The sequence below is a fragment of the Mesoplodon densirostris genome, chromosome 3 (genome assembly GCF_025265405.1).
Source record: "Mesoplodon densirostris isolate mMesDen1 chromosome 3, mMesDen1 primary haplotype, whole genome shotgun sequence".
NCBI classification, from domain to species: Eukaryota; Metazoa; Chordata; class Mammalia; order Artiodactyla; family Ziphiidae; genus Mesoplodon; species Mesoplodon densirostris.
Genome location: NC_082663.1, coordinates 35643345 through 35668088, shown reverse-complemented (window position 1 = coordinate 35668088; position 24744 = coordinate 35643345). Strand labels below are relative to the sequence as shown.

The window sequence follows — 24744 nt, the reverse complement described above, 5'->3', positions numbered from 1 at the left end:
CTAGGAAACAACAGAGCTCGGATTTAATCAGGCCTCTACCCATATTCCTAACCACTAAACCACCCTGTGTGGAAGTTATCAGGACCAGAAGAAATATTGTCAGTATGTTACCAAACCAAACTTGGGTGCATTTGCCCTTATGCAGTAAAGCCAATCTATTGACACTAGGTTGTGGTGAAGGAAAGTGCAGCATCTACCTCAGGCGCCAAACAAGGAGCATGCGCAGCTAATGCTCAAAAGACCCAAATTCTCTGATGGCTTTCAGGGAAAGGTTTTCAAAGACAGGGCGAGGGAGAGGGTTGCAGGGTGCATGGTCAGCTCGTGGACACTCCTGATTGGTTGGTGGTGAGGTAATCGGGAGTCAGCATCATCAAGCTTCTGGTTCCAACCAGTCTGGGGTCTATGTGCTTGTGGGCAGCATTTAGTTAACTTCTTCCACCTGGTGGGATTTTCAGTATTTGCAAAACAGCTCTAAGGGTATGGCTCAGAATATTATCTGTAACCCTTGAGGAGGAACGAAAGGTCCTTGACTTTGTTTAACGGTTAAACCATAATTATTTTGTCCTGTTTGACTGTTTTCCTTTGTTTCTGCATTTTCTCACTTCTCTGATTAAATTTATTTTTGGAACTTGGGGAAAGCCTAGGAGGCTAAAGTTTTTCTATAAACAAGAGGCAGATGGAGGACATGGGAGGGGGGGGAATCTGTCCCAGAAAGGCCCCATAGGGTCCTGCTTGATTACAAATCGTAAACTAACATGATAAAAGTTTTCATTCTGACACAACACTCAGATATAAAAGAAAACAAAGATACAAATATGGGACTATGGTTTTATTTTTTTAAAAATCTTATATGCTCCAAAACATTTTACTTGGAAATTTTCACTAGAAGTAGGAAAATAAAAAACAGTAAGGAACAGCAGCACGAATACATAATGCATATTTTAACTGTGGATACATTAAATGTATGTTAATGTAATACTTCCATGATAGCTCATAGTGTTAAGAAAAAATAATACAAGGAGGTGATACTAGAGAACTATGGAATTCTGTGTTCTGTGGCAGAAGGGGTATCCTTATGGGAGTCAGAAAAGGAGCCCTGGAAGGTGGAGAGAGAAAAGTGACAAGCAATCTAAAACTAGCATATAAGCCAGCTGTGGGTTTTTAAAAAATGGCATTAAAATGAATCTCCCACTTTAATGAACATCAGCGAATTCCCAGCGGGACTGACTGTAAAGGCAGGAATGTAAATTTCATTGTGGGGTTTTAGCCAATGACTCTCACCTCACTCTACTGTATGCAAACAAGTAAGGGAAAGTCTTCACTCATGATCTGCACCTTAATCAGCATCAAACAATTCAGAGTAGCCAGAAACCCTATAAATGCAGCAAAGCAGACAAGCCTTTAACTAAGTCTCAAAACCTAGACAACATGAGAAAATTCATAATGGAAAAGAACCATACAAATTTAAGGATTATGAAAAATCCTTTAACAGAGTTTAAGTTTTAGTAACCATCAAAGAGTTCAAAATGGAGAGAAACTCCAAGTGTAAAAATGCTACAAGGTCTTTAGGTTATCACTTACTCATTAGTAAGGGCCACACTGGAGAGAAACCCTTTAAATGGGATCAAAATGAGAAGTTCTTAGGTAGTGATTCATTGTTTAATTCAGCATCAAAACTTCCATAAGAAAGAGAAACTTCACGAATATACTGAATGTGCAGTGGCACATTGAATAGTATTCAACCAGAGGGGTAGACCCAAATGCTGAAGTAGACAGGTGCTTACAGGTGCCTTCCCAACCACCCTAAATAAAACAGCACCCCTCTTGAGTCACACTAGCCCCATGCCCCGCTTTATTCTTCATAGCACTCATCACTCACCAAGCTACACATTTATTTCTTAAAATGCGTTAACTTCCTCCACTAGAAAACAAACTCCGGTGTTTTACAAAGCTATATACTCAGTGCCTAGGATAAAACCTAGCATGTAATAGGCACATAATAGTTGTTGATGAGTGAATTATAGTAATTATAGTACTTTTCTTATGTGGAGTATTTGGTATCTTGAAGTTAGTCCATTCTAAATGAAACAGAGTTTACATAGCAGGCTTTAACACATACAAAAATGTACTGTCCATTGTTTTGTAATACATCACAGTAAAAAGCATTATAACTGGTGTGGTCTACAAATTATTCTCCAATTGTGTGGGGGATGAAAAGTTGTACAAAAAGCACCCAACAGTAGCCCCATTAGTGTACCAACCAGTGAGAGACCCAAGTAGTTCACAGGGTCATGAAGACAAAATGGAGTTCCCAGCTTCTGAAGAGAAAGCTCTCTACTTTTCTCTGGTTCTAGATCTAAATGATACTTTACTCCTCTGAGGAGTAATTCCCTCTTGGCCTTGTCAACCACTGGTACAGAGGTCACGGCAGTTTGGAATCCAAGAGCAGTAACCCTTTTGTGGCAGACTTCAGCACTTAAGAATCATGCCTCTTATTAATTCAAAAAACATTACTAAGGGCCTACCATTCATTAAGCACTATGCATAAAGATAATTTTTTTAAATATGGAGTTTGCCAACTCATAAGAAAAATGACTATAAAGCAATGTGATCAGTGTGATAACATGGGTTGGGGAAGTTTCAGGGAGCAGAGGCAGAGTGACATGTAACTTTGACTGAAAATGGCTGGAAAAAGCCTTATGGATCCAGTATCACTGGAGCTGAGTCCTAAAGGATAAACAGGTATTCACTTGACTACAAAGAAGGGCAAAGTGTTCCAGCCAGAAGTAACGAGGATATTGAGGGAAAAAAAAACACAGCACATTGGGGAAGGAACTAGTATACTTGTGATTGATCATGGTTCTCCAAAAAGGGTGGGGTGAGGGTGGGCAGTCTGTGATTTAAACCTTTATCCTTAGAAAGCACAAAGGTATTTTCATAGCAAAACTTGTAAAAGCTAAGTTAAATAAAAATCTTCTTAGCTGTGTAAGGATAAACAAGGAGACAAAGGCAGAGATAGGGAGAGACTCTCCTTGTCCCAAGCAGCTCCATCAAAATGTTGATCAAAAATGAGCCTAAGGAACACTGGACTAGAATATGATCACACAGGAAGAGCTGCAGAGATGAGGCTGGCAAGGTAGGCAGAAGAAAGTAGGTTACAGCATTCTGTGTTGCCCTGCTCTGTGGAAGATCAAAAAAAGAGAAAACATGAACTGGAAAAGATTTTAGATGAAAAGATTCGTTGTTTGAACATATCGAATGTAAAATTACTATGGGATGTCTAAGTGAAGATATTTAATAGGCAGTTAGAAAGAAGGTTTACAAAGCAGAAGCTGGGATTCAAGCTACAGGTTTGGGAGTCAGCCTAACATTACAGGTGATAGAAGCCATGGCTATCAATAATATCACATAAATGTACAGTTGACCCTTGAACAATGAGGGGGTTAGAGGTGCAATCCTCCTGGCAGTCAAAAATCTGCGTATAACTTTTAGTCAGCCCTCCATATCCGCGATTCCTCTGTATCCGGAGATGCAACCAACCACTGATGGTGTAGTACTGTAGTATTTACTACTGGAAAAACCCCAGGTATAAGTAGACCCACATAGTTCAAACCTGTGTTGTTCAAGGGTCAACTGTATTTAGAGTAAGTAAAAAAGAAAAAAGGGAGAAAGAAAGTAAGGAAGGAAGGAAAAATGGGAGAAGAGGGAGGAAAAAGAAAAAACAGTATTCTGGAAAAGAGCAATACGTACAGGATATTGGCAGAAAAAAGAGAAGCCCCGGGGAAATGAGGGAGCCAGCAGAGAGGAAACGTGGAGACTAGTCTTCAACATGAAGCAGGATACCTCTTTTCCTCTACAAAGGGGGGAGATGAGCAGGGCAAAACGGGTGAACAGACACTGACCTGCTCATAGTCTCTATTTTCTGTAAGACAGGACCAAGAGCCATGTGCTAGGGGAGGGGCCAAAGGGCCAGAGGAAAGTGATGAGGCAAGTTAGAGGTTTGGATTAGCCACAGTGGGAAGGGGACAGGGGCCACACTACTAACAAACGAAAGGCTTACGCTGAGGGCTCTTCTAAAGCTGAAGGCAAGATACTTAGAGTGATTCCACTTTGAAGGAGCTGCAGGAACTTCACATGGAACTCAGCATCCCCAAAATAGAAGGTGGAACGATAGGATTAATTCAGTGTTGAGGGACTGTAGAATGATTAGGCTGAAAGACCAGGGGAAGATGGATTTGAAGGGACTGTGGAGAGCACGTCATATGGTGCCCCATAAGGCCAAGGCTGGACAGGGAAGGAAGAAAATCTGAAAGAGGCTGATGGTGAGGAGAAAAGGGGGCAGCAAGAGGAGGAGGCTATGAGGAAGCTACAGAGACACAAAAGAAATAAGAGAGAGAAGAATCAATCAAAATGAGGAAGTAAAAAACTGGAAAGATAAGAATGTCACTAGCTATTGAAATTTAAGATTTCAGAAAGAGAAACTCAGGATGGTGATACTCATGTTGAGGCCGTGGGAGTTAAGTTCCTGGAATGTGATGAAGTCAACAGCCCAGAGGTGAAGGATATTGGCAAGGTATCAGACAGATCATCCCAAGACGACAACAGGAACTGAGGTAGACAGAAAGACTGTCAGCAAGATACCAGGTTGGGCTCTTGGCCTTTAACACTCACCCCTACAATTAAAGACAAAATCTATTAAAATTTCAAAACATGAAAAGATGTGCTCTAAAGACATAAGACTAATGGCGGACTAACCTAACTTGGTTTTACCTTCATTACTCATTTAATAAACCATGCATATTCTTTTAAACAAAATAGGAAAATCATTTTGAAATTTTTATAAAATGCCTAATAGACTAAAAATTTTAAATGCCATTAGTAGTACGTGGTGAAACAAACAAAAATTATTTTGTGGAGTCTTTCATTATTTATCCTATTCTGGAAATGGTACATGGATGTTGGTCACAATTTTTCATTTTGCCACTTTTTATATCTATAGCATATATACAAAGCAAAGAGGGACTTGATTTTAATCTCTGAAGTGCAGCAAACTTCAAGACACGGAGATTAAAAAATAATCTAAAAACAGTTAAAATGTTCAATTTTATGTTATGTATATTGTACCACAATAAAAAAAAACCTAAAGTAATAGAAAAAAACTCTTTATAGAGATAAACTGGATTTCTCCTTAGTATTAGTTACAGGATATCTGTAGTTCAGGGTGAGTTAGAATAACATAAATGCCATTTTAGATGTTAAAGAATCATTCCCTCACAGGTTTAAGAATATATAGTGAGGGACTTCCCTGGCAGTCCAGCGGTTAAGACTTTGCCTTCCAATGAAGGGGGTGCAGGTTCGATCCCTGGTCGGGGAGCCAAGATCCCACATGGCTCGTGGCCAAAAAAACAAAACATAAAACAGAAGCAATAATGTAATAAATTCAGTAAAGACTTTAAAAATGGTCCACATCAAAAAAAATCTTAAAAAAAAAAAAGAATATATAGTGAAAGATGGTGATGGCATTTAAAAAAGGGTAACCATGCTGGCTATCTTTATGTAGTGTAATGTTCCTAAATTCAGTATCAATATGTCTTCTTTTCTGGAACTTCCATTTCCTGAGCCTTTTTGTTTTTCTGTTTGAAAAGGACTAGATGAACTTACTAGTTAGTGTGATGCTGAAAGAAGTTTAAAATTTGTTTTGCATTTGTTGTATTCCATTCTTGTTCTTTCAGGGGTCCTTCGCACACAGATACATACTTTTTCAAAATTTTTTCTCCTACTTCTCGGAAATCCAAAGGTTCTTTGTATGTAGTGTAGCTTGCTCCAGAAACACCAGTATCCACTTCATGATTTTCTGCCTGTTGGTCTGCACAATGCTTCAATCCCCAATAACACATTTCTCCACTGTACATCATAGCCAGCAAATGAATGTCACTAAATATTCCTGGGAAAGTCATTTAAGTTGAGAGATTAGAATTTAAAAATGTAAAAAGAAACCCTGGTGATTAAGACTCCAATAAAATCCTTTTACTTACATCATTAAGCATTTTCCCTTCTCATTTAACAGCTATACTTAGAAAAGCCAAATATCACTAATACAATCCTCATTCCATCGGCACTTCTATCTCTATTTTATCTATAAAAGAGGCCCAATCCCACCATCCCCCAAAAAAGAATTGTTTTTAAAGAATCATATGGGTCAGTGTGTTAATCTTTCTCGTGTTCTCTTTAGGATTTCTTTGAGAATCTAATCTAAATCGATGGAACCTCTCCCAGAACGTACATCCCATATTCCGCATACAATTTCAGAGTACTAAGAGATTCCCTCAGTCCCATCCATGAACACAACTTTTATTTAGGGGTATACTCAGGATCAATAATACAGTTCCTATATTTCTACAGCAGTGTACAGAGATGATCCTGCATAATCATGTCCCTTAGAGGCCATATGATTCTAAGTTACCAAAGATGTTAAATTGTATCCAAGATGCTTTATGTTCCCAGGAAAAAGGAATACATTGCAGGATTTCCATCAAAAGTTGAAAGCGTGCTTATTATGGAAGAAGGTGATTATATAATTAAACATTTATGACACACAAAGTATATTAATTTGATATAAAAACAAAAAGACCTAGAATTGTAAAGATCTGGGGATAAATTATCGACTTTGTACAACTCACCAAAGCTCTTTAAACCTCAATTTGCAAAAATCAGGATTCCACATGCCCTACTTATTTCATGGAATTTTCTTAAGGAACACATAAAATAAAAATGCATAAACCATAAAGTGCTATTAAATTATATGACTAACTTCTTCAAGTCATAAAATACAAATAAATGATCTAGACAGGTACTTGTGTGACTAGAGAAGTTTACCTCAAATAAATGAGCATCATAATCTCAGTTGCTCACCTAATATGGCTCATCAGAAATGACTATGATAGTACTAGAGATATAAAAATAGAAGAAAAATTCAGCTTCCAAAACTGTTATAGTTTGTATTATCTTGAATCTATTTTAAGTTTTTGGTAGTCTCAGAGTTTGTCCCTACAGGTAACCCTTCACCTCACCTCCAATTCAGCTTATAAATAGTAGCAAGAGAAGGAATAAGCTTAGCAGACGAACCGATTCATTACACTGTTATATCAACCAAAGAAATAATTAAGAGCAGAATCTGAGGCTTGCATTCATGAACATACGATGGGCTACACTCTATTAATTATGCTTTCTATGTATAAAACAACTCAGTAAGTACAATGCATATTACCCATAATCACTTCTTTTCACTTCATTTCTTCATAGTTAAAAGGTCATAAACCTCAGAGAAAAAGCTGGAATAGCATTAGATGTTATTTAGAATATAAAAAGAAACAGACCTAGAATCAAGAGGATCTGGGTGTAAATTATTGACTTTGTGCCACTCACCAAAGCTCTTTAAGCCCCAGTTCGCAAAAATCAAGATTCCACATGCCCTCCTTAATTTCATGGAGTTTTCTTAAGGAATAGTTTGCTGTTTTTTCCAAATTAACGATTTTCACTGCAGAATTATATTTCATATTAGATAGGACATTTCACTGAATTTATATCCTTTTTCATTTTTGTGATCCTACACCCTAATTATTCCTCAAAAGACTGGTAGAGGGGAGTAACGAGATAGAAGCAAAAATGAAGAGAAGGTTGAACTTTTAAGCAGACTAGAGCCTTAGGAGGAGGAGCTGAAGGTTAAGTCCCACAAAGTGAAGCCACTTGGGAAAGATGAGAAGTGTTTGCTTAAGGGAGAGCTGGCATCCAATTTGTGCCCAACTCTAAGTTAGCCTCATCCTTTATATTAACAAGGAGTGATTGTTAAACAAGGTACACAGATATCCTTTGGAAAGGTGTTTCTGAGGAGAGAATGAATAGCTATATGCTAAAGAGTGGTCCTCAAACTTTAGCCTGCATTAGAATTACCTGGAGGACATGCTGAAATGCTGATTGCTGGGCCCCCACGTCCAAAACTTTCAGATTCAGGTATGGGATTGGGTCTATGAATCTGCATTTTTAACCAAGTCCTAGGACCTAGGGTGAGGCTGCTGGTCCATAGACTATGCTAAACTACTGTACTGCATTAAAATACCAAAGGAAGAAATGAACAACGTAAAAATTACACATTCTCCCTCTCTACTCCTCCAAGGAATCCATTAGTCTGTAGCTATAGTCTTTTTGCTGCTACAAATTTTCCTTGGTTATTTTTTCTGCTAATGCTCAGCATTGTTTTCAATAAAATATTTCACTTGGTGAACACATCAAGAGAGTGCGGGGTGCAGGGAGGAAGAGGGTGAATAACCCATGAAGTAAAAGTGATGGCAGAAAGATGACTTTCATAGGAAAAAAAAAAGGTGGCCAGACTGGCATTCTCTAGAAGCAGTGATGTCTAAATCTGACTGCATCATAATTACGGTAGGTTATAAAAATAGATTCCTGAACTCCAGATATTAAATCAGAACCTGCATGTGATACACAGAAATCTATATTTTTGGGGACTTCCCTGGTGGCGCAGTGGTTAAGAATCTGCCTGCCAATGCAGGGGACAAGGGTTTGAGCCCTGGTCCAGGAAGATACCACATACCGCAGAGCAACTAAGCTCGTGTGCCACAACTACTGAGCCTGAGCTCTAGAGCCCACAAGCCACAACTACTGAGCCCACATGCCACAACTACTGAAGCCTGCGCACCTAGAGCCTGTGCTCCGCAACAAGTGAAGCCAGCGCAGTGAGAAGCTTGCGCACTGCAACGAAGAGTAGCCCCTGCTTGCCGCAACAAGAGAAAGCCCACGCACAGCAACAAAGACCCAACACAGCCATACATACATACATACATACATGCATACATACATACATACATACATACATAAATTTAATTTAAAAAAAAAAGAAAAAAAGAAAAGAAATCCGTATTTTTAAACAAGCTACCCAGGCAATTAGTGATGTCAATTCAGAGCTGCTCCTTTAAGCCATCTGAAATCCAGGTTCTGGGCTAAGTAATGAGCCAAAGGCTGCTGGGAAGGGGGCTCTTCAGTGGCATAAAAAGGGCATAACCCCAGGATGTGCACAGCTGAACAAACTTTTAACCTAGTTAACCCCAGAGTTATCCTGACAAGGCTATTTTTATAAGGGCCCACAGAAGAATGAACCATAGCAATGAGATAAAAAGATTTACTGAATACATTACCTGGTAATTTTTAAAAGCTGAAAATTTAATGGCATACAGGTAATGATCAAAGGACAAAATGATTATCTCACCTTGGAAAACGAAATAAAAATCATACTAAGTGTACACTGTTGTGAGTTTTATGTAGAATCAGGTAAATTATCATTAAGATCTGGCCACAAAAATATTTTGATGATTCATATAGAACTTTTGTCTCTAATTAGTACTAAGAGTTATTCCAAATTGTGTTTTTTATATATATATATTATATATATATATTATATGTTTTTTATATACTCCACCAGGGCCTTAAGAGTAATTTAGCCTATGAAAAGTAGGCTTCCTGGCTTCTAATCTACATCTTGAGGAATGAAGTAGGGAGGAACAAACTGCTTTAGATGAGAGCAAGAAGTCAGCACCAAAAGAGGACTGATTCCTGTGGCAAAACTGCTAGGGAGTCGATGTTGTTTTGTTGTTTCCTGGAAAAAAGAGACCCTTTCTGTGCCTTTGATTCCCCTGCTGAAGAAGCAATGGAAGATAGAGGCGAGTGTAATCAATTATAATCCAAGAGAAGACACCAGTATCACAAGCATCGTGATAAAAAAATTCTAGGCCATGAGAATATATAACTTTATGACTAGAAATGGAAGAATAAGGGAAATTGGTGACTTGTGCTCTTTTCTTTGGTTCTAAATAAGCTTTAATGCCATCTCTGCTTTTTCTTTTAAATCAGTCCATGTGGGTAAGGAAATTTTAGAAAGATCATTTTTAATGCAGCTAATCGGTTCACTAGTTACCTGGAATAAATACTTCCCACAAATAAATCAAAACACCCCATGTTTGTCAAAACATCATGCCCTCTGAAGGAGCACCTTATATTCACAAGTTTTTTTAGGACAAGCTACTTGCCTGAATAAAATGAAGGTAACAACTTTTGGACAACAGTAGCCAGTCATATGTTAATGGCTCTTAAATCATGGTGTTTTTTTTTTCTGTGTGATGTTTTCTAATAGAAAGGAAAAGCCTATAGAAGCTAACAAAGAAAGAATTAAAATTCACTTATAAAATTAAAACACAGAATTTTCCCTAAGAAGTTTTCTTCTTATTCCCCATGTTTGAATTTTCCCCATCAAAATTTCCCCAAAATTTCAGATGAAGCATAAAAGAAAGTTTACACAAAGAATCTAACATCACTTGCCAGCTATGTGACCTTATCAGGCTTATCAGGACCTCAGTTCTTCCATTTGTAAAAAGAGACACTAAAAGTAAGTGGTTCTTCCCTCTCAAACCTCAGTCTAAAACCCAAATGATGCTCTATATACAGTCCCTAACTTTTTTTTTTGCGGTACGCAGGTCCCTCACCACTGTGGCCTCTCCCGCTGTGGAGCACAGGCTCCGGATGCGCAGGCCCAGCGGCTACAGCCCACGGGCCCAGCCGCTCCGCGGCACGCGGGATCCTCCCGGACCGGGGCACGAACCTGCATCCCCTGCATCGGCAGGCAGACCCTCAACCACTGCGCCACCAGGGAAGCCCCCAGTTCCTAACATTTTTAAGTGCATACAAGTTTATGACAGAAACTAGCAGTTACCACCCAATATTCATTCTTCCTTTCTTTCTTAGTAAAGAGACACTATTTGGGATGGCAATGTATCATGTAAAGGGCTATACATCCCAGATTCCCTTGTAGCTATATAAATCCATGTGATTAAATTCTGGCCAGTGAAATGTAGGTAGAAGTATTCTAAGTGTTGTAACAAACTTGAGAAGGATGAAAGAAAGACTTGGCTGAAAGAAACATCCTTTTGCCATTCCTATGGACTGGAACACAGGTGAGATGCAAGGAGCTCCAGCAGCATCTTGAGATACTGAGAATGAAAGCAATGTCCTCAACAGGGATGCAACTTCGGCAAGTACTGTTTACATGCATTCTATATAACTCGCCTCCTTCTGAAGCTGTAGCGCTCCACTTTGAAAGACGATGGAGGAAAAAGACAGGAACCTGATGATGCCATGAAGCCACCATAACCAGCTCTAGACCTTTTCAAAGTGAAAAAGCAGTAAATTTCTCCTTGTTTAAAAGTTACTTCCAGTCTCAGGACTTCCCTGGTGGCACAGTGGTTTAGACTCCGCACTCACAATACAGAGGACCTGGGTTCAATCCCTGGTCACGTAACTAGATTCACATGCATGCTACAACTAAGAGTTCTCATGCCACAACAAAGGAGCCCGCCAGCCACAACTAAGGAGCCCGCCTGCCGCAACTAAGACCCGGTGCAACCAAATAAATAAATAAAATAAATTTTTAAAAATAAAAATAAAAGTTACCTCCAGTCTCTGTTACAATTAGCTGAACCTAGAGCAGGATCAGGGCTTTGTGGGGATGCAAAGTAAGTAAAAGCAACATGATATATTACTGTCCCTAAATTACTAAGCAGAGATTAGCAGTATTTCTCTATATTACGTGAGAAGATTTTTAAAACTGTTTAAAAAGCCCTTTTATTATTTTTTTGTCTATAATGTAACCTAAAATTTATTTCAATCAAAGTTAAATCTAATAAACTTCTTAAAATTTAAAAATGCTTTAAAACACTTAGAAAACTACAAAAAGAGATCACATTACCTTCACTCAGTAATTTAGCTGTGTCTAGGTCTTGAAAAGAAACTCCTTCATTTAACTGGATGGGACACCGAAAATTCAGCATCTGTAGCAAGTAACTGATTCCATCAACAAGGTACTAAATGAAAGTCAAAGACAAAGAATCCAAGTATTAGATGCAGAGCTGTAGAAACTTCAAATGTTAGTATTTTTACTCAAGAGAATACTGGCTAATATACAGATATATCATATGATTATTACATTACAATATAAGGACCTACTACCCCAAAACTTTTATAAGTATAACCCTTCAATTAGTAAAAGAGTATGGGAAAAAAAGAGAAATCATTAACCAAGAACACATGATTAATATACTTGTCAAAAATGTCATCAGAGCAAGAAGAGGTTAAAGATAATAAAGATGTGTTCAAAAACTTGTTAAAAATATGGATGTACTTTATTACAATTTAGAAATATTATGATCAAACTTTTACATCTGAAAGTGTGACCTCTCATTTGCAGGCCCACATAAACCATGTGTACAATCAACCTAAGTTAGGAAGGATCCTTAGTGATACAAATATTAAGACAGGATCTTTGGATTTACTGATTTGGTCAGAAGAGTCAAGAAAAATCAGTGGGCCACAATTTCCTAGGAGCAGGGTCATGTGGGATCTTTAGGAGTGATCTGCTGATAGAGAGAGGCTCACAACCAAGTTTGTTTTCTTCAGGCCAAAAATATGCTTAGAAATTAATATAGATTATCTATCTTGTATGATAAAAAATAAAAATCCAGAACTTAAAAAAAACTATAAAACTTCCCAGTTTACAAAGGGCTTTCACATGTTATCTTATTTAATCTTCATAGTAATTCCAATTTGTTTAAGATTACATAGCTGGTAAGTACAGGCCTGGAATGCCAACCCAGGTCCTTTGATTCCTCTACTCTTAATCCTGTACTAAACAGCTTTTGGAAACCTATAAATGTCAACAATCAAAAATGTATGAGGAGCACTTTTTCACCTTTTTAAGCAAGCTAGATTTTCTTGTGAGCCATTCTCTCCTTTTGGTCAGAGAATGACAATACATGTAGAGTAGGGCTCCTCGTCTCCAAGAGAGACATTCCAGGAGTTCATCCCCAAGCAAATCGCAGTGCTGAAATACAACAAAGACACAGCTAAAAAGAGGAACTTTGTGTCTGTAAAAATCAAAATTAAATTTCAAAATATTGAGCAATTAAAAAATACTCATTTCACAAAATTTGCTCTTTACTTAGCAACCTACACAGGAATGCCTTACTCTGAATCAATTAGAAATACAGAAATCTATTGCTACATGAAAATTAAATTAACTACTCCAATTTACAAATATTTCTAGAAAATTGATGTTCAAGTATTTTAGTAGCCAATTTTCTAATATATTTAAAATATAAGTAATCCATAATCTGACTGAAAAAATAAGTTTTCAGAAATATATGTTACTTGAAACAATTTCTACTACTGCTAAAATAAAACAATGAAAAGATACACACAAAAACAATTTTAATAAATCAAACTTTTACTATGTGGTATCATTTAAAACTTGGGATTATTTGTTTCCACAGTTAGCATTCTCTGATAAACACAAAGAGCAACAAAGATATCTACGTAGAGAAAGCCAGCGGACAGTTCAAGAAGAGAAATTATTTGCTTGAAAGAGTAGCCAGGGCTAGAGACAAAAATCTTGGAATCATCTAAACAGAGACCGCAGTAAAAACAAGTAGTCAAGCAAAGACAAACTACAGACTATCAGATGATTAAGGAGGTATCTTTGGCGAGTGCCTATGTTTCCAGAATGGAAGAGAGGGGAGATGCTTGAAAAAGAGCAAGAGCAAGGCTTCTTAGAGATGAAGAGGAGCATGCAGGGCCTCCAAGGGATGGGGTGATCATTGGTAAGAAAGGCAACAAATGTCCAGGCAGAAGAAGACTGTGAAAGGATGAGAGATGTGGTATTAGGTTACTAGGGACCTTCAAGAACACACAGCATCTGTAAAAGTAAAGGGAGAAGAAACAGCAAATGTGTATGTTTAGAAAATTACTAGGCACTGTAGTTACAATATAATTCCATCAAACATTCTGAAACATATTTACAAAAATATGATACTTGAGTTGTGACATCAGTCTGAAATGTTCAACTCTCTTATGTCCCTCCTTCAATCTTAATTTAAAACAAAGATACATTTAAGAAAAAAAAATACAGATTCTAAAGGGTAATATAGCAGTAATCAGCAGCATTCCACCATAATTCATAGTTGTGCAAAACTTACTTTTGGATGCATATTATTTTCTTTAACCAAAATTTCTGGTTCTGAAAGAAAACTGATCAACTCTTTTACTTTTTGTGAAGAATCTTCAGGAAAATCTTCATCTACTAGCTTGTTCTCCTCAAAATATGTCATGTCCAAAATAGCCTGAAGTAAAAGAGAAAAAAAAGTATAAATGATTTCAACTCGAATGAATAATTCTTAGTTTAATCTTACATATATACTTTATTAGACATTTAAATCTTCTAGCACAGTATTTAAATTTAAGAAGTAGTCAAAATATCTAGCTATAAATATAATCTAAGATGAACTTTATACTAAACTTCATAGGATTTTACTAAAATACTGAATTAAGATAATCTAGTTTCCCTCAAAAAGTAAAATGGGCATTTATGTTTTAATTCAGATAAGTTAACTATATACAATATAATTATGAAAAGTTTAATTATTATAGTCTTTGCTATTTGTACATATATACTTCCTGAACATTTTCTAAATGCCTGCCATATCAAGACAAGGTCACTACCTCTAGTTTTGTATACTGAATCTTCAAAGGGTTACCTGTTTCTCAAAGGAAGCGCCAGCACTTTAAAACTACCCAATCCTTTTTCTTTGTTTAATCTACTGGACTAAGACTAAGGAAACTGAGTTCTGGTATCAGCTCTACCTAACTAACAAAGGACAAGTCATATTTTATCTTTTTTTTGGAGCCTCAGTTTCTTCATTGACAAAATGAAGAAACTGATCCAAATGCCTTTCAAAGTCCCTTGCTTTGAGGGTAAAATGAATTAACATATGTAAACACTTCGAACATTACCTAGCACACAGCACTAGGTAAGTGTTATGCGCTCTTGTGTAGAAGGCCTAAGCCAGGAAGGGAGAGATCATCATCCTAAGGAAAATGACCTGTTGATTCAGAACCAAAAGTAAGGTCCAAAGGGGTTTGGGGAATTTTAATCTTTATTTCTAATTCTTTTGCCTTATTCTTAGAAATAAGTTAAAATGTTTAGAACTCTCCCACGTGAAGGAAACGAGACAAGCAAGGAACCTTCTGAAAGAAAAGAGAGTCAGGCAAATTTCTCCCAAATTATAACAGCTCTCAGGGGTTTGTGGGCAGTTGTTACAGGCTCATTCAACCACGTCGGAAGGCAGAAAGCATCTCCATGTTCCTCCTAACAGAAAGCAGAGTGTCAGGCAACTAAGTGCTATGAATGTGCATTTTGGAAACTTGACTAAGTTTACTCTATTTCCTATAAACCACTTCATCTTTATTATCCCTTGGCAATCAAGTAAGGGCATACGAAGCACTCTGTCAACTATAAAGTGCTATACAAATGTTAGTTACTATAATAAAATTATGTTTCTTTTTTTTTTGCTGCACTGCACAGCCTGCGGGATCTTAGTTCGCTGACCAGGGATCGAACCCATGCCCCTTGCAGTGGAAGCACGGAGCCTTACCCGCTGGACCGCCAGGGAAGTCCCTCAAAATTATGTTTCTTAGTGTCCACTTGCCTCAGCAGTGTTTGAGAAAACTGAGAAAACAGATCTTACCTGTAGAAAGGTCTGAATTTGAAAGGAAAGTAAAAAAAAGAAGGGGGGAACAGAAAAATCTTATGGACTTGCATAACAAAAGCACAGGTAGTCAAGTTGAGAATCCAAAGGAAAGGTGAATTTCAGGAAAAAAAAAAAATAATCAGAGCCCTTACAGAAACCTCCATTCCCTCTGACAAACCTTTCACACCTTGGAAATTGCACATTTGAGTGCTTTTTTGTTTTGTTTTGTTTTGATTAATTAATTAATTTTTGGCTGTGTTGGGTCTTCGTTTCTGTGTGAGAGCTTTCTCTAGTTGTGGCAAGCGGGGGCCACTCTTCATCGTGGTGCGCGGGCCTGTCACTATCGCGGCCTCTCTTGTTGCGCAGCACGGGCTCCAGACGCGCAGGCTCAGTAGTTGTGGCTCACGGGCCTAGTTGCTCCCCGGCATGTAGGATCTTCCCAGACCAGGGCTTGAACCCGTGTACCCTGCATTAGCAGGCAGATTCTCAACCACTGTGCCACCAGGGGAGCCCCATTTGAGTTTTGCTTAATTATCTATAAAGGGAAGCAATACTGTTATCTGCAAGATTTTTTTCCTTTTTTATCAACGCATCCAATAAACTTTTCTTCTTTGTGAGGATACTTACTGCCTTACAGCTTCAAGTCTATATGCTTTATACATACAGTTTTTTTAACACAAACACTTTAAATAGAGAATAAACTGCTTTCATTACACCTAAATTTTGGAGTAACCCTCTTAAATAAGCAAACTGCCTCAACAACGTCAGAAACCACATCTGTTTCAGTACCTGTGTGTAAAGTTCAAGAAGATTTGATGGATTTGAACATTCTTTGTCTTCTCCACACAGAAGTTTCAATTTTTCTAGAGCTGCAGAGGCCCGAATTAAAAAGTGATCTATAAGAGATAAAAACATGATTACTGGAGCAGCGTGGGGTCGTCATGGTGCAGCTGCAGCAGCTCCGGGTGCAGGAGGCGGTGGACTCTATGGTGAAGAGTCTGGAGAGACAGAACATCCGGAAGATGCAGGGCCTCATTTTCCGGTGCAGCGCCGGCTGTTGTGAGGACAGCCAGGCGTCCATGCAGCAAGTGCACCAGTGCATTGAGCACTGCCGTGCACCTCTGGCTCAAGCCCAGGCCCTGGTGACCAGCGAGCTGGAGAAGTTCCAGGACCGCCTGGCCCGATGCACTATGCATGGCAATGACAAAGCCAAAGATTCAATAGATGCAGGGAGTAAAGAGCTTCAGGTGAAGCGGCAGCTGGAGAGTTGCATGATCAAGTGTGTGGATGACCACATAAACCTCATCCCAACCGTGACCAAGATGAAGGAGTCTCTCTCATCCATTGGGAAATAGATGTCTGCTATTGGCCATTGGGGCTGAAGGCAGGAATCTATTTAAAAAGAGGAATGGGGATTTGGGTTTTCTAAAGTTTATGAATGAGGAAATTAAGGATGGCAGCAAGTTTAAGGCCTATGTCACTTGCCTCTGGACACTGGTTCCTTTGTGTTTGAATCCTAGAAAGTGAAAAAACCTGGTGCTAAAATTTGGGTCAGAGATAGCACAGGAGAGTTTTTGTGAGCCTGAATTTCATGTGGCAAGTGCTTATCCTGGCAACAGGGAGTCTCCCTTGTACCAAACCACAGCACTCCAAGGTACCAGATTCTCTTAGTACACAGATATCAACAGGCTGGCAGGTTCCTCTGACCTGCTTTTGAGCTGGTGGAGTGTGAGGAGAGATGTTTCTGTTTGTTGCCAACCTCCTGTTTACCAGAAGGATCACTACAACATTTTCCACAAACTGGAAATAAAACAAAATCCATGAGGTCACTAATTTAGAAGGGGAAAGGGGGGGCTTCTGGGGATTTGTTTTGCTTGGTTTTGTTTTATATACAAGGGCATGAAGTTACTCTAAGATGTAGAGTTGGGAGAGGTAGTTTGGATAAAAACTTTGAAAGGGTCATTGCGGATATTCATTTCTGGCCATCAAGATGTGGATGAACATTTCTTAAAATTCTCACACATTACATCTTTCAGCCTGGAGACCCTGCAAAAATATAAGAAGTGCTATCACACTGGTAGGGGAAGCAAACCTTCCCTCTAACTGGCAGCCATAATGGGCCCTGAGGGTGTCGGAGAGTCAGCTGAGTGACAAGACAATCTTGCAGTGATACTCACCCTTGAAGGGAAAGGGGATTTTGATTGTGCTATATGTTAGTATTCAGGCATGAACAGCAAAAGAGGAATTGTTAGCTGCATAATTAAGAGAGTTATGAAGTACTGGCCTTGGAAAAATCTTGTTTTCATAAAACAAAACAGAATGAAAACCTAAACCTAGTATTGCTTACTTTGCTCCCTGTAATAACAGAGCTCTGTTGAGACAATCCCCTGGCAACACGAAGGTCAAAGGAGAAAAAGTAAGCAACTCAGGGGCGAGCTGTGACTCCTTTAGGGCAAAGAAAGGGACAGCCCTCCGTTACCAGATACCACTTTTACGACCTGCATTGTTCTTGCCCCAGTTCTGGCACCTTATCATTTTATTAAGGACCTTGCTGTGTTTTTACCAACTTATTACTTGAAATGATAATACAGCATGTCTGTTTGCTGTTTCAAGACTGTGATATATTTTCCTAGTGGTTTGCTTTTTAAAATAAATAAGACTTAATTTTTCTTCAAAAAAAAAAACATGATTACTTCACATAGTTTCAGAGTGTCATTTAAATGAAAAAAGTTACATATCTAAAATGATGAAATGAAATTATTACAGCATGGTAGTAATATCTTTTGTAAAACATGAAGTACATCATAATGCCTAATCCTACTTAAATTTATCATGGAAATTTATTCCTGAAAGCTGGACTGAAAACTTTCTAGGTTCAGCTGCCATTTCTTAAATGCAATCTGTATTTTCATAATGCTTCTTTTATGATGCTGACATACTCAAAATGTTTAAGTAATAAATTTAAAACCTGTATTGGAATAGTACAAATAATATACATAAATCTACAGAAAGGACTTCCACTAAAAACTTATAACTTCATAAATATATTCTCCAAAAAATAACATGATTGATTAAATCAAATGCCTCATAAAATGTAAGCACTCTGAGCAATTATAACTTTATAATTGTGTTTATGTATTTATGTATGCAAATAGCTGTTACAATTAAAATTATACAAATTTCCTGAATATTTTACTCCTTTAAAAACCTAGAAATGGGACAAATTACTTAATGCCTTCAAAACCTAGACAAAATTAAACTAAATACTTCTGATATACCCTCTAAAAACAACTCCCCCTCACTTCCCCTCTACATTGTCTAATTTCTTCCTTTTCTCTTATGTCATATTCCCTTTGCTTCAATGTTTTCACTTTTTCTTATGGATTTTTCCTCCCTAACCTACAAAGTGTCCATACCAAGGTGCCATCCACACTTCTGCATCATCTCACGTAGTCAAATTTAAATATGCCCACCATCAAGACGCTTAAGTTCCTAAGTATGCCCCTCTGTGGCTTCCTCCTGAAATATATATGCTTTTCCCCTCACTGGCAAATGGAAAGAAAATGTAGCACTTGGTGAGGGTCCATCTGATCCAGCCTCAGCACCTACACAGGTAGGTAAGCTGCTCAGCATTGGAACAAAACCACCACCAGCTTAAGCTGCGTCTGTTGGCAATAATACGATGACTTTAAGTTTTCCCTGGTAAAGCCTAACCTGTATCTAAACCAATTCTGAACGCTTTAAGGTTCACTATTCACCTAAATTGAAAACTACTTCTTTGGCACTGCCCTCCTATCTCTCCTCAGCCCAGAAGTATCATCCACACAGCTCAGAAAAAAAAATGCTACTGTGAACTAAATTGTATGAAACATGGTACTCCTTAGGTACTTCTTAAAACACTGAGTTGATATTTTCTTCTTAACTTGCAGGATTATTTTAAATGTAAAGACTTGACTGAATTCACTGAACCACTGCTGAAGGAGTATCTCATATGAATTCATGACATAATTACAGAGGTGGAGGGTTCACAATTTTAGAAAACTTTAATGAAATGTAGTATTTTTCCTAACCATTCAAGGTAGTGACTGACAAGGCAAAGACAAGTGATTCTTACATAGTCCCTGGAAAAGGTCCCTCTCATGGTATATTTCCATAAAGTAAACATACTATGCTTGTACAATGAGAAATAAATGAACAAAAACTGACCAGAGGTAAAAAGGAGAGTATTCTTAGATGGACTAGTGTCTGGTTGTATCTGATCTAATTTAAAGACAACAGGAACTATCAATCCCTATAACCTAATATAAATATCATTAAAGGACAAATTTTGGGTGCATATTATTTTTGTGCTATGGGAAAATACAAGTTCAATTCAAACACATGCAACCATGTTTTAATTAAACTTCATAAATATAAGAAAATCTTGCCAGTAATACTGATGAATAGCTCATAACGTGGACCACTATTATTTTAATTCCAATACACTTCAGAACTTTAAAGCCTCCAAACAAGAATATATACCACTTAACTTTTATTTTCAGCCCTCATTCTAGACTGGATTAAAGAACTCTCCCGCTGGAAAATGAGAATGGCTTTTGGTTTCAATGGTAAGTGAACAGCATACATTCTTTGATCTCTTTAGACTGATTCTAATGGAGTTGGAATGGGGTGGAGATCACTGAATAGCTTACTTAGAAGTAACTTAGATACACTTCCAGGTACAGCTACTACTGTCCATGAACTAACTATTCATGTGATTCACTTACCACAAACCAAAAAAGAAAACAGCTTCAGGGTAGTCTGTGGGTTTTTAAGAACATACCCCTAAGAAAAGAAAATCCAGCAGATAATCTTCACTGGAACTAGAGCCATTTTATCATGGACCCTATTCAATAAATTCACCAACTACTCAATCGCTTGGGAAAACGTTCCCCTACTACTTTCCTATGAGTTCGATGACAATGAGACAGTCCACAAGAATTTTTAAAACTGTCTATCTGTAGTAAAGGTGCAAAACTCAAAAAGAAATAATGTAGAAATGTACAGGGAGCTGATAAGTACTGAAAGAGAACAAAAGTCCAAGTAATTCTCCGTCAGTTTTTCAAAGGAAACCGCTTAAACATTTCCAAGAAAGTATTCTAGTACTGACAGGGCCCTTGTGAGACCTGAGGTGATGAATGTGAGAGAATCGTCTAAATTATACCAATGCAAATCTCTTCTGTATTGTCTACAGCTGAGTTTAGAACCCAAAACATAACACAGAAATTTACAACGAAGCAATGAAAAAGTCGAACTGTTAAACACGCCTAGCTATCTCTACTACACGCAAAACCATTACTTATTTGCGTACCAGCATCCAACTTTAACCACTCATTTAAACTTCCATATGTACTTCCATCCAGATCTTGCCCCTTTCCCAGTTGCTACCGAGACAGTTAAAGACAAGCAGCACTGATATGACTGGGACTTCAGCGCTTTTCACGGGTTATGAAAAATGGGGTCTCAAAGCAAACGCCTTGCCTTTAGGCATTGTGAGTTCTTGGAGGTGGACCAGCGACCCCGCAGCGGGGCCAGAAGGGCAACACCTTCGGCAGCCCTGGCCTGGGATCCACACGGACAACAGGCCGCAGCCTCAGCCCCTACGGCCGTCGACCGCCAGCTCTGAACAACGTCCGCCCGCCCGCCTGCCTCCCTCTCCTCGGCTCCCTCACCATCCTCGCCGGCGGCTTCGCTAAGTTGTTGTATGTGGGCCTGAGCCAGGTCCCCGAGCTCCTCCACTCGCCTCACCACACTGGAGCCTGAGGCCGCCATGGCCACAACGGGCGGGCGCGCCTAGTCACGTGACTGTGCCGGCCTGAGGTCACCTGATACCCCGGCGCCGGCGGGAAGTTGGGGGGCTGGAGCTCTCCTGATAGGTGGGAGGGGACCCCAGCTCCAAAAGAGGGCAGGCTCAGGCCCGCACAGGTTGTTCCGGGTTATTTTCTTCCTTCTCGGAATTCTCTCTCCAGAACCCTGAGCAGCAGGCCGACTTTTGGGGGCGGGCGTGACGTCAGGACGCACCTCCCCTCCTCTAAACCAATCGGAAGCCGCCCATGTCCCCACGCTGATCCAATGAGAAGCCAGATCTCTGGGTTGGGGTGGGGGGTGGGGTTGGCGGGGGCTCTGACTAGAGAGTGCCGCAGTGGCTGGCTGGTCTCTGCCCTGTGCCCAGGGCTGCAGCCGCAGTCAATAGAGCAGACAGGAAAGTCTGAAAATAGGACTGTCTGGTTTTGGTTGCCTAAAATATGGAAAGCCTGGGAGACACTGCTTTGGGAAAGATCCCTGGTGTTCTCCCTCCTTGCTGCAAGTAATAAATCATTCCTTCTCTAGTTTAAAAAAAAAAAAAAAGACTGGCTCTCCTGGAGAACATCCAAGTCTCTAAGAGGTTACTGTGCATCTAGGTGGGGACCTCCAAACACTGGTGGAAATTCGCAGTCTAAGCGGTTGAGTGTCGCTGTTTTAAAATTTAATTTTAGCAGCTGGGTTTGTTTTATTTCTGGGCTGCTTTGTCTAGCTCACATTTAACATATTCATCATCATCTCACATCCAATAGTACAAAAATTTTGCATTTACAAAAATTTCTATTGCCATACATCTGAAGACCCTGCCTTAAAGCCCTTCGTGTGAAAAGTTCATCCTCTCAATTGTGAGTTTCAAAGCACTCAGGAGTCTAACTTCCACTTTGCAGTCCCTATTTTCTTGCCTCTGGTCAAACAAATCTTTAACTCGTTTTTTTCGTTTTTCAATTTGACACAGTATATCATGAATAATCTCCATCCTATCTTCTTTCTTATGAAAGATAGTTTTTTATTTAATAGAAAATACTAAAAGTAGGTGCCAACTAAAAGTTGTCGCTTGTCATCTGTTGCCATTCTACAAGAATGAAGTCACTAGCCACTGTAGTCGCTGACCTTCAACACACTCTAAAAGGAGTTCAGGGTAGAGATCAGAAACAAGGCATGCTGTACTCTGGGAAAAACTGCAGAACAGACCTTCAGACAGATATTTTCAGGAGAAGATTTTGTGAGCCCAATTTCTTGTGTCTTCTCATTTCTAGAAAACCAGTAAAATCATTAATGGAGACATCTGCTCCTCGTGACTAGCAGCAACCTTCTGCCAAAATGTGTGCTTGACTGCACATATCCCCCTTCACTAAAATCATATATACACTGACAGTTCCCCAGAGCTATCTACAGTCCAGGCTATAGTCCTCATGAGGCTCCAAATAAAACTTAACTCACAACTCTCACGTTGTGCACTTTTTTTGCAGTTGACATAAGGAAATAGTGTAATTGACCACAATGGCTTTCTAGCTGACCTCTGTAACACCAGTTTCTTCCTCCTTCAATTCTCCCTAAACATCGGGAGCAGGAATCAGGTATTAATTTTGTATCCTCAGGGATTCCTACAGTGCCTGATATATAATAAATACTCAGGAAAAGTTTATTAATTAAACAAAAATTTCATGTTATCTTGTCAATATATTACTCTCTAATCAGGAAGCTGAAGGCCAGGAAGGTTGCATTATGTGATCAATGTGGGCTAAAGAATCAAAATTCTTATAAGCATTTGACATCTCAAAATGCCAAACCTCACTAAGTATATGTATTAAATAAAATTTAAAGTTCCAGAGATTCATTAAACAACCATAGACTTTCAGCGGGAAACATACCTGACACTGGGAATTATTGCTCAACTGATAGTAAGTGTATGCATGTCTTCAGAGAGAATTGGAAGGGATCTGAGAACATATAGTACAGCCCCTCATCTCCGGTTGAAGAAACTGGACAGAATTTAACTATTAAGTGCTCCAAATCCTAGAATACGTGATACTGTGAATTGTCCAAAATCATACCAAAGTAAGCATGTGTAGAAGACCCTCACCATAGATATAAACAGCTAACAGCCAGCCCTCACCAATGCACACTGAAGAAAGGGCTTAAAGCCAGAGACCCAGTCCTAGAAAAGAGGAAATGTGAGTAACTTCTCCAATTTTATAGTTAATTATTTCTACTTTAGGAAACCTACAATGCATAGAACAAATACAAATATAATGCTAGATTTTAAAAACTCATTGAAATTAATAACTCATTATGAACCTACCAAAAAGTACCTTCTAAAATAAATAATTGATCTCATTTGGACCATTTCCCCCCCAATTGATATATAACAGATAAAATCCAATTAGCTAAGAAGAAATTAATTTCTAGGGATTTTATAAAAAAATACAAAGTCTTTTTTTTCAAATTAATTAATTTGTTTGTTTGTTTGTTTTTGGCTGTGTTGGGTCTCCATTGCGGTGCATGGGCTTCTCACTGTCGTGTCTTCTCCTGTTGGAGAGCACAGGCTCTAGGCGCACGTGCTTCGGTAGTTGTGGCATGCAGGCTCAGCAGCTGTGGCTCGTGGGCTCCAGAGCCCAGGCTCAGCTGTTGTGGCACACGGGCCCAGCCACTCTGCGGCATGTGGGATCCTCCCAGGCCAGAGATTGAGTCCGTGTCCCCTGCATTGGCAGGCGGATTCTCAACCACTGCGCCACCAGGGAAGCCCCCCCCTCGCAAAATACAAAGTCTTTCGAAGAATAAATTCTCTCTCTTTTTTTTTTTTTTGTTGTACGCGGGCCTCTCACTGTTGTGGCCTCTCCCGTTGCGGAGCACAGGCTCCGGATGCGCAGGCTCAGCGGCCATGGCTCACGGGCCCAGCCGCTCTGCGGCATGTGAGATCTTCTGGGACTGGGGCACGAACCTGTGTCCCCTGCATCGGCAGGCGGACTCTCAACCACTGCGCCACCAGGGAAGCCCCTAAGAATAAATTCTTGATTGCCTCTGAATTACTAGTACTTACAACTTGTACCATTCTTTTGAAACCTTCCCTTTACTGCTTTACATTTTTTGTGTGGGTCTTATTCTTACATATAAATTTGTCAACCCCCTGTGAACAGGGATTAAGTACTATTTTTTTTTTTTAGTTGCCACCAGTGACTTGAATGTAACAGGACCTCAATAAATGAGGTCTTTTTCATTTAATGACCCATTATTGGGTTAGGCAGTATAATAGGCACTGGAT

The 24744-nt window shown here is 39.1% G+C and overlaps 2 protein-coding genes across 3 annotated transcripts; one reads left to right on the top strand and one right to left on the bottom strand.

Moving 5' to 3' along the window:
* Nucleotides 1-814: 814 nt before the first annotated feature.
* RIMOC1 (RAB7A interacting MON1-CCZ1 complex subunit 1) lies at nt 815-21669 on the bottom strand. Of its 2 annotated transcripts, XM_060092845.1 has the most exons (7): nt 21353-21669; nt 16431-16537; nt 14091-14234; nt 12809-12940; nt 11810-11924; nt 5662-5944; nt 815-4673 (listed from the first exon to the last, which is right to left on the bottom strand). In XM_060092845.1, coding segments are annotated over exons 1-7 (882 nt in total). In that variant the 5' UTR covers nt 21453-21669; the 3' UTR covers nt 815-4672. The 2 variants fall into 2 exon arrangements, with proteins under 2 accessions (XP_059948828.1, XP_059948827.1); XM_060092844.1 differs by having other exon boundaries at nt 815-5944.
* Nucleotides 16583-16996, top strand: LOC132485172 (protein FAM136A-like). The gene has a single exon (XM_060091661.1). The coding sequence runs from the start codon at nt 16583-16585 to the stop codon at nt 16994-16996; it is 414 nt and encodes a 137-aa protein (XP_059947644.1).
* Nucleotides 21670-24744: the final 3075 nt, after the last annotated feature.

Excerpts from the sequence above, each read along its gene's own strand:
- LOC132485172 (XM_060091661.1), top strand. The coding sequence starts at position 16,583 with ATGGTGCAGCTGCAGCAGCTCCGGGTGCAGGAGGCGGTGGACTCTATG.
- RIMOC1 (XM_060092844.1), bottom strand. The coding sequence starts at position 21,452 with ATGGCGGCCTCAGGCTCCAGTGTGGTGAGGCGAGTGGAGGAGCTCGGG. Across the intron at positions 16,538-21,352 it reads CGAAGCCGCCGGCGAGGATG|ATCACTTTTTAATTCGGGCC; the intron begins GTGAGGGAGCCG and ends TATCTCTTATAG. Across the intron at positions 14,235-16,430 it reads TTCTTGAACTTTACACACAG|GCTATTTTGGACATGACATA; the intron begins GTACTGAAACAG and ends CTTTTACTTCAG.